We start from the raw sequence: 10,187 nt of genomic DNA, 5'->3' as shown, positions 1-10,187 counted from the left end.
GAATTGAAGCCCAAACACAGACTGATTACATGCAGCCTGTTTCTGTTAATCACATTGAGTCCAATTTGAGTGAAGCAACCTTTCCTTCTCTTTGTCAAAGTAATCAGTTAAAGAAATATTCCATAAAACCAACCTTATTTTGTTTCAATTGTAAACATTTCTATTTCTACATATCTCTTTTGCAGGCTTGAATGGAGCAACACGTGTATTTCTACTGCAGAGTGAGTTTACCAGACTTTTAAAAAAACAAAACTGTGTTACATATATCACTTAGCATGGTCGTATGACAAAAGTCACAAGGTTTGATTAGGCACTCTGGGAATGGAGTCTACTCACAGGCAGCACTAACACACCCCACACTGGCCAGCACTAATAGTAGAACGACATGCCTTTAAATCCTCAAGTAGCTCAACCTTTGACTAAGCCTCGCCACCTGATAGTCGACTCAATAGGAGCTAACACACAAGTATGCATGTGATGTCCTGTTTGTGAAATGTGAGTTTTGCATGTCAGAAGCATCAGCAAAGTGCAGAAGTACATAAACATGATTGTCATTTTTACATTTAGTTTTCATCAATCAAAAGCTTATAGACTGCTGCATCCATTTATAGTCCTAGATAGTTAATTACCAGCGCTTTCAGTTTATCTTTCTGTGGTGTCAGTTCAAACCAGTTCCTAAACCGAAGAAAACGTGTGAATGGCAGCCACTGTTGAAGTCCCTCGATCCATCAGCGTGACAAATGCACCATTTTCACACATTTACACGCGGATATGTGGTCGCGCTCAAAACAAGCAGTAGCATCAGGCTTTTGAAAGTCATATCAGGAGGGGATCTTGAAGAGCAGGGTTGTCTCTTCGGGCCACACAGGACTATGAGCGTGAACTGAGTGAAGCCAACCAAAAAACAACCAAACCAGCAACGGAAATCACAATCCAAATTAAGGCGTGCCATCTGTGACACTAGACTAAAGACTAGGTGAGTTGTTGTTTTCATCAGGTTTATACAAAATATCATATGTTGCCTTATTGTTTCTTTCATTCCTTTTGAAAACTGTTGTTTATCCTAGCCTATTATATTTTTGCTCTTCCCTATTAACTCATCATTTTACTGTAAAAATGACTGCATGTGGGCTTTGGCTATTTCAATTCATTAGCCTTAAATTGACTTTGCATGTTGTTCATAATACGTGTATACCCTGTTTCTTTAGGCTAACCGATTCATGAATGCAAATCATTTTCACCACTGAAAAGTTTGCGACTTTGCGCTTAAGGAAAAAAAATACTTTGAAAATCTTAACCGGAAGTTTTGCACGTTATTGATGTAGCGCGTGCACCGGGCTTCTCTCAAACAGGAGCAGGGGCCGCTGGACGATGGCGTTAACGGGACTGCTGCTGCTGGAGTTGGGTCTTTACGCCAGCTGTTTTGTCTGTGGGATTGTTACCGCCGCGTCCATCACCATAGTCCAGGTGACTTTACCGAGAAAATGATACAAAACAACTTTAAGTTTCTTTTACCTCCATCCTCTTCCGGGTAGAGTGACTTTTTTTTGAAGTGCGTGTCTGTGCTGGGAAACTTTTAAATTCATCAAAGAGACAGCCGACAGCCGACATCATTTTAGAAATGTTCTGTGTTTTTGAAAAAAAAAATGTTCCAAATTGTAAAGTTCATTACATTTTTTTTTAATTTAACAGTTCTTTCTGTTCAACTCATGTGCTGTATGGTTGTTTTTTTATTTTTTTTTTACGCTTTTGCACTTAAACTATTAAATTAATACTGCAGCATATTTGTTCGAGTTATTAGAGTCAGGAGGCCAGCTTGTTAAAAAGCAGAGCTGCAGCAGCTGAAAGAGACGCGCTTTCACTTTCTTCTAGTTTTGCGCTCAGGTTGAGAGTTGTTACCAATTCCCTGGAACTGTCCTCCTATTTACAGACTAAAGACATCAAATTGAGCTGTATTCTCTTTTCCATGCAAACCCCACAGTCGTGGACCATTAAAAAAAAGAAAAAGAAAAGAAGAACACTATCCTCACCATCAAGCCTTATTTATTTCCATTTCATTTAATAAGATAATCTTAATTATCTATGAATATAAACAGGCTTAAATAGTTAACTTCATGGACTAAAACATGTTGTTACATTTTAACTTTTTAATATAAGGAAATTAGTGAGAGAGTGTAAATGTGTGTGAATGGTACCAATAGATGTGGACGCTTGCACATAAGTAATCACACAGTCATGTGTCCAGATGCTGTTCTCATCATGTGACCAGATGGCGCTCATGCCAAATTATTCTCTCAGCTTTTTTTTCTCCAAGTCAGATCTTTAAAAGTATTTCTTATGATGTCTGTTTATGTGTAGTTCTCAGTTAGTTCATGCTTTTCAACGCAGTTACAAAATGAGGTAAAAATGAATTATCTCTGTGTTTCCTTTCTCCCCATCAGGGTAATTTTGGAGGTCGGTGTATGCTTTATGGACTCGTCTATTACAATGGATCAGCAAGCCTCATTGACGTCCAGTCATCTAGCTCCTCCTCTTTGTGTTACTTTGTGTCGGCCATATCTGTCATGGTGGCAGTGGTGTGTTTTTCATTGTCACTTTACTGGCTCTACAGTTTCTGCATCGACGGGGAGGTCAGAAGGTAACACAAATATGTAGCTTATATTCTCCTTCATCTGTGTGCCTTATTTGGAATCACTGAGGTTATCAATTACAACTAGCCACATGATTAGGTCAGTATAATGTCCAGCCAATGAACTGTGATCTTGTAATTTGACCAATGGAAATAGAAATTAGGTGCACGAGACCCAGTGGTACAGAGGTAGAAACTCAAGTAGGAAAAAAACTGGAACAGAAACGGCAGATGAAAAGAAGCCACGAGTCATGTGACTGGAACACTGTGATATGTTTGATTCACTAGTTTGAGATCATTTTGTCGTTGTTCAGAGGTTGTAAAAAACCCCCAAAAAAACAACATATCCTTTACATTTTTACTTTCCATGGCTTTCATCCGTTCTCACGCTCTTTCTGTTGATTCTATCCTTCACAGGGAGCGCATGTGGATGAACATGATCGTGATTGTGTGCGGCGCCTTCCTGTTCTTCCTGCTCATCACGGGGTGCATGTTGAAGATCGGACGCGACTCGCTCTGCAACTCCGTCATCACCACCGTTCCCAACATTACCAGGTGACACACAAACACACACACACACAACTTTTTTGTTTGCCTTTAAGTTGTCCCCTTATCCTAAAAATATAATCTATGCTGTATACAATCTAAAAATTGGTGCTAAAATAAAAAGTAATTGTTACTCGTACGTATCTATTTATAATCCTTAACATTTGATTATTTACTATAAATCTCAGATGTTGATCATTATTATGAACACATTCCTGCAGCAGAACTTCCTAATTGCTCATTGACTGAAACTGAAAACCTGCAGCTCCAACAACTTTTAACATGTAATCTATTTTTGTCTGCGTAGATGTGAGGAGGCCCAGAACAGGCAGTGGGTCAGTCCACTCAAAGGAGGTCGCTTCTACAACAGTCTGTCCAAAGCAGAGGTCAGTAGGCTGGATTTGCTTTCTTATTTAAAGTCTACAATGATCAATTAACTATTTCTTTTAGTGCTGTGCTTTATGTTAATCAATAAGTATCTTTTAAGAAGGATCAGTTCTTACAGAGTGGTATTTGCTTTAATGAATTTTTAAGTCAAGAACAAAAACACATTAGTTTTTTTGTGTATCAAAGAGTGTCATAACATCCATTTGTTTCCTCCCTCTCAGACAGCAGTGTGGGTCAACTTCTTCTTCTGGCTCATCATCGGTGGTCTGGTGTTTATTCAGAGGCGCCAGAGTTCAGGGTCAAAGGTCATTGCTGGAGGGTTTGGCGGACCAGCTGGAGGGCTTTTCGGTGATCCGGGAGTGACGGCTGCAGAGACAGAGCCCTTTTTCAACCGACCTGCAAGGCCACAGTGAGGACAGGCTTCACGTTACTTTCAAAAACAACATGGTAATGTGGGAAATAGGTAAAGTCCTTTATTAGAGACAGCTTTGTATTATCAAGTGTCATGTTGAATACTAACAGACATCGTGTGGTCATGTATGAAACATTTAGTAGTACTCTTTTTTTTATCACAACATTAGAGTTAAAACAAACCAGTACGACGAGGATGGGATTCTTTAGCAGTCCATCGCTATAACCACTCGGCCACCTCGTCTCATACTTGTGAGTCAATAAAAGAATAAAAAGTGAAGAGCCTCTGTGAGTCTGTCAATGCAGATTGTCTGCACACAATCCAAAGCTAGATGTACCTGTTTCCCACATTTACAAAGTTACCAAAGCCGTGAGGAAAACCTGACTACTGGATCATTGTTGTTTACATAACCACGACATGGGACAAAGATCTATTTTAGACTTTTTTTATTTCATTAGTGTGCTCATATTTTGTTTTTATGGGATGTGAATGATAGACCTTTTTATATCAAAGACATTTTTCATTCATCTGACAAATTGTTTATTTTCAAAACGTTTTTCTGCATTTCTTAAAACTGGAATTAAAAAACAAACTACGAATAATTAGAAAAAACAGTGAGTCTAAATGTTAGTGCATCATGTAGAAACACAGTTTGAGATGTTTTGTAACTCTTAAGGTTTGTTCTTTGTCTCCTCATTCCAAACACTTTCTTTCTTTGACTACTTTTTCAGTGACATTGAATGCATCCTGCTCCATACCTTTTGTTTTCTAACCCAGCTGACCGCTATCGTGAATCAATTTCATTTTATTCCCAGACAGATTTCACAAGCAGTTCCGTTCTACTTTGTGAAGCAGATGAGCACTTGTATTTGCATGTAATGTGAGGGAAAAAAAACGTTTGAGTTTGTCCTGTAAGTGTCTCACAACACACAACAATCCAGCTAACCAAAGCTACTGGAAAATGTACTCAAATGTGCTTAAAATGTCTAAATGGTACAAAGAATAACAAATGGTCCCTCTGCTGTGAATGTGTAACAGAACTGTTTCATTTTCACTTTTTTTTTTAACCCTTTGACAATTGAATGATCTGTAAGTTGTCTTTGTTTTGTATTAATGTTTTTTTCTTTGCAATTAACATTGTTTTTTTCTATTTCTTTTGTTTGTGTTTTGATAGTTAATTTTTTTTTACTCAAGATCAAAAAATGTGCTATTGGTTGAATCCAGAGTAACATCTCATCACTATGACCATATGATGTGCCATCACCTTCTCATACAGTAACTTTTACGTCTAACAGCCAGACTAGCTTCACTCTTGGGTGCTCATCAAACTCAATCCTTGTGTGCGTGATTTCTCAGCACTCGGTATGAAGCAAATCTGCAGTTTTCACCAATAAACCAAAGAGTTTTAAAACACAACAAACTTCTGCGTTGACTGTTTGTCATAAAGGGATTTGTTTAATGGGGAAAAGATGTGTTGTACTTTGTCTCCCTCTGCTGGCTGATAAGTTAAGATTACTTTATTGATCCCTAACGGGGAAGCAGCAGCAATGCAGAAATCCAAAGAAGTCAACACCGAATAAAATACTAATACAAATACAATTTGAAAAATATTAAAGGAGGATAAATACATATATACATGAGACGATACATAATAGGGAGCGAAGAGAGGGGTCAGGAGAGGTCGCGGTGACCTCCCCCGCCCCACGGCGGTCAAGTGAGCCGCCCGATCGAAATACGATGTGCGTCTATTCAGGGAATTACGGTATGGGTGCTTGGAGAGCCCAAAAAGCAGGAGAACGGCCGCATATTTTCGTAATATGACATGACAATAAAATAAACAGTGAATTACAACAATTATTATGGCTCTTGACAGAGATATGTGTTTTTCTAAACAGTTTTAGAGATATTTCAAGTTTAATTCACTCCAAATTTCAAGGAGATAGATGATATTTTGGTCATATTGAAATGTTTTAACATAAAATCTGTGAAAGGTGACACAGATCTTTCAATGGATCATTGTATCTGATGTACCTGACTATTAGCCCTCTAGTTTTCAGCAGATCTTACTGTATAATTTTTGAGAAAATTAAAGGTGAATTCTGCTAAATGTTGAATACGACATATGAAATGTTGGTCATATTCAGTATTTTATTTTGAAAAATTCTAAAAGAGCTGACAAAGATCTTTCAATGGATCCTGCTACCTAAGGGCCCTGACTATTACCCCTGTGATTTTCAGCAGATTTTACTGTATAGTTTTGGGGAAAATTAAAGATGAATTCTGCCAATTTTTCATTGAGAGATAAGAAATTTGAATTATATTCAGTATTTTATTTTCAAAATTTGAAAGAGGTGACAAAGATCTTTCAATGCATCCTGGTACCCAAGGGTCCTGAGTATTACCCCTGTGATTTTCAGCAGATTTTGCTGTATATTTGTTGAGAAAATTAAAGGTGAATTCTGCTAAACTTTCAACAAGACGTATGAAATTTGAGTTATATTCAGTGTTTTATTTTTGAGAAATCTGAAAGAGGAGACAAAGATCTTTCCATGGATCCTACTACGCAAGGGCCCTGACTATTACCCCAGTGATTTTCATCAGGTTTATTTTTCTCAACATACCCCTTATAAAAATCTGATATACATACCCCTTTTATAAAAGATACATACATACATACATACATACATACATACATACATACATACATACATACATACATACATACATACATACATACCCCTTTTATAGAAAATACACATACTAAAGGTCTTATTACTGCATGAATTCTTTGTTTTCATATAAAGCATTGGCTTCGGGGCTGAAAATGAATACATTATCAATGTAGGATCAAACCTGACTAATGATGTTTCTTTCCTAGTCAGGGCCTTTGGGTACCAGGATACATTGAAAGATCTTTGTCACCTCTTTTAGATCTTTCAAAATAAAATACGGAGTATAATTCAAATTTCTTATCTCTCAATAAAAAATTGGCAGAATTCAAGTTTATTTTTCTCAAAAAGTATAGAGTAAAATCTGCTGAGAATCACAGTTGTAATAGTCAGGGCTCTTGTGTACCAGGATCCATTGAAAGATCTTTCTCACCTCTTTTAGATTTTTCAAAATAAAATACTGAATATGACCAAAATTTCTTATCTTTCAATGAAAAATTGGCAGAATTCACCTTTACTTTTCTCAACAAATATACAGTAAAATCTGCTGAGAATCACAGGGGTAATAGTCAGGGCCCTTGGGTACCAGGATCCATTGAAAGATCTTTCTCACCTCTTTTAGATTTTTCAAAATAAAATACTGAATATGACCAAAATTTCTTATCTCTCAATGAAAAATTGGCAAATCAAAAAAATCAGACATACATACCCCTTTTATGAAAAAATACACATACATACCCCTTTTATAAAAAAATCAGACATACATACCCCTTTTATGAAAAAATACACATACATACCCCTTTTATAAAAAATGCACATACACACATACATACATACCTTTAATAAAAGACATACATACCCCTGTTCAAAAATCGGACATATATACCTTTTATAAAAGATACACATACATACATACATACATACATACATACATACATACATACATACATACATACATACATACATACATACATACATAGCCCTTTTATAGAAAATACACATACTAAAGGTCTTATTACTGAATGAATTCTTTGTTTTCATGTAAAGCATTGGCTTTAGGATCAAACCTGACCAATGATGTTTCTTTCCTAGTCAGGGCCCTTGGGTACCAGGATGCATTGAAAGATCTTTGTCACCTCTTTTAGATCTTTCAAAATAAAATACTGAATGTGACCAAAATTTCATATGTCTTATTAAAAATGTAGCAGAATTCCCTTTTAAAATCTGCTGAGAATAATAATCAGGGCCCTTGGGTACAAGAATCCATTGAAAGATCTTTGTTACCTTTCACAGATTTTTCAAAATAAAATGTTGAGTACTAATACTAATACTAAAATATGATATCTCTCAATGAAAATTGAATGGAACACACCTTTATTTTTCTTAAAAGAAACTGTACAGTAAAATCTTCTGAAAATTCTCAAGATAATCGCCATGGACAGTTGAAAAAGCATCCATTGAAAGATCTTGACGTGACGCAGGGTAGGGAGAGGAAAAAAATGTTCTTTATTATCCAATCATGTCCAAGTGAGTAACAGCAGTGATTTATGACAAAACTGAACAATGTTTAAAAACATGGTCTCCTATTCTCTCCAGCAGGGGCTCATTTGAATTATCAAACAAATTAAAGGGACAATCTGTGTACTGCAGGTCAGTTATTAAATACTGTAGCTGAATAAAGACATTTATCTGAATTGGTTTAAATGAAAAGGTAGCATGGAATGCAGCTTTCCGACAGATCAAAATAGACGGAGTGAGCTTACTCTTGTGATTACAACAGGACTTTCCCTTTTCTTAACAGCTTAATCTCAGTGGATTACCTGACCCTGCTCGAGCTTTGCGGTAGATGGTAAAGACAACTGTCCAGGCAACGTACAGCAGGGAGGAAGGTAAAGGCACATCAGACAGATGTGTAAGAAAAACTGAGAGAAATACAAGAATATTTGGAAGAAGTAGAGGAATTTAAAAGGTCAACTTTTGAAGTTAACTTCTTTTATAAGAACAGGAAGTGTAACAAAGACAACCAGGAGGGGAGAGCGCTCTGGAGGACATCAAAGACTGTCTGCATCTTGACTCTCAGAAGACAACCTCGAAGCTTGTGATAAATTTGACTTTAGAGCCTGTGGTAAGACTTTTTCACCTTGTTTGGTCATACTGAATAGAAATAGCAAGCTTGAATAAGTAAAGTGGAGCTGAATGGTGGGATAGGGATAAAAGAGAAACCGGTTAGAGAGCAGTGGATACTGTAGACTAGGTTAAGCTATGATAAGCCTCTTTAAGCTACTTCACACCACACAGATCAAATGTTCTGTTTTAAACCTGTTGATCTGTGCTGGACTTCTGACTGCTACCTATTTATTCAGTGTATTTGCTTTTCAAGCTGAAGAGCTTTAGTTTGTTTTGACTGAACAGATGGTACATTAACGTAGAGTACAGAACACAGTCAAAACAAAGTTTAAATCTGTGACTACTAAGATCTCCTTCAGCGATTTATTGTACAATGTAGACATGTCCAAAAGGGCTGTTTTGACCCTGACATCCATCCATCCATCCCTTTGTCCATGTACAGGACATGTCTCAGGATCAGTGTGAATCCGTGGCAGTGAGCGTGGAGTCTCTCCTGAAAGACGCCAAGAGGATGCAGATGCAGTGCCGCGAGCGCAGTGAGCAGCTCTCCATGGCCGCCACTCAGCTGAGGGTGGAGTCGGCGGCCCTCAGGGAGCAGTGCGAGGCCTCCCAGCTTGACATGGCCCGCATCCGCCGGCAGCTGGATGAGCTGTTGGATACCAAAGCCGCCTTCGAAGCCAGGGAGAGGCAGGCACGTAAACTCAGCAAGCAGCTGTGAGAAAATGAGGAAGAGTGAAAGCAATGTCATGAACTGTTATTGTGACTGATGCATAATTTAAAGGATCAGAAAAAAGAAAAAAAAGCTTCAACTACTTCGGACACCTAAAATGATCCCAGAATGTATTTCAGGACAGGAAATTGTTGAGGATAGTCACCTCATTTAGACGTTTGACTTCAGAGTATCATTTGTGAGCTTTTCTGTATAAAAACCTCAGTGTGTGGTTAGCAAGGAAAACTAAGCACTTTATCGATGGTGACTGCTTGTTATTGCAGTTTTGTGTCATCTTTCCCCTTTACATTGAACAAGAAAATAAACCATTTCAAAAGCACTTGTGTTTTTTTCAGACCTTTTCTGTCCTCTTCCTTCAATGTGACTTCACACCTCTTTGTTTGGGATCAGTATGAACTCAGCTTTGTGCTCTTTAATATTGTTCACATTAATAGTTTTTTCTTTATGGCCTTATACGTTTATTTGATCTTCATTTTTTATACTTTATTAATCCTGCGAGAGGAAACGACTTATACCCTTCTGTTGTTATGTCCTGCTGCACACACATGCACTAACAGGATCCTCTGGACATGCACTCATGTATGATATCAGTGAGGGGGCTGCACATGAAAGAGCGCCCAAGCTGTTGGTTGTCCAAGGGCCACTCAGCAGTGCTTAGGAAGTTCCAGACTTGGTTCTCCAGGATTT

General features: G+C 37.6%; 1 protein-coding gene across 2 annotated transcripts; it reads left to right on the top strand.

Annotated features, from left to right (window-relative positions):
* The first annotated feature begins 624 nt into the window (after positions 1–624).
* tmem179ba (transmembrane protein 179Ba) lies at positions 625–5,394 on the top strand. Of its 2 annotated transcripts, XM_079371662.1 has the most exons (6): positions 625–976; positions 1,353–1,467; positions 2,442–2,638; positions 3,047–3,184; positions 3,483–3,561; positions 3,784–5,394. In XM_079371662.1, exons 2-6 carry the CDS (start codon positions 1,372–1,374, stop codon positions 3,973–3,975), a joined length of 702 nt encoding a protein of 233 aa, XP_079227788.1. In that variant the 5' UTR covers positions 625–976; positions 1,353–1,371; the 3' UTR covers positions 3,976–5,394. The 2 variants fall into 2 exon arrangements, with proteins under 2 accessions (XP_079227788.1, XP_079227787.1); XM_079371661.1 differs by lacking the exon at positions 625–976 and having other exon boundaries at positions 1,269–1,467.
* The last annotated feature ends 4,793 nt before the right edge of the window (positions 5,395–10,187 follow it).

The sequence above is a fragment of the Symphodus melops genome (assembly GCF_947650265.1).
Source record: "Symphodus melops genome assembly, chromosome: 20".
NCBI classification, from domain to species: domain Eukaryota; kingdom Metazoa; phylum Chordata; class Actinopteri; order Labriformes; family Labridae; genus Symphodus; species Symphodus melops.
The sequence above is the reverse complement of the archived record's forward strand: the minus strand, read 5'-3'. Positions and strand labels throughout refer to the sequence as shown.

What these genes read in the sequence shown, in the direction of transcription:
- tmem179ba (XM_079371662.1), top strand. Translation starts at nt 1,372, where the DNA reads ATGGCGTTAACGGGACTGCTGCTGCTGGAGTTGGGTCTTTACGCCAGC. An exon ending in CGTCCATCACCATAGTCCAG is followed by an intron (nt 1,468 to 2,441) that starts GTGACTTTACCG and finishes TCTCCCCATCAG; the next exon opens with GGTAATTTTGGAGGTCGGTG. An exon ending in ATCGACGGGGAGGTCAGAAG is followed by an intron (nt 2,639 to 3,046) that starts GTAACACAAATA and finishes TATCCTTCACAG; the next exon opens with GGAGCGCATGTGGATGAACA.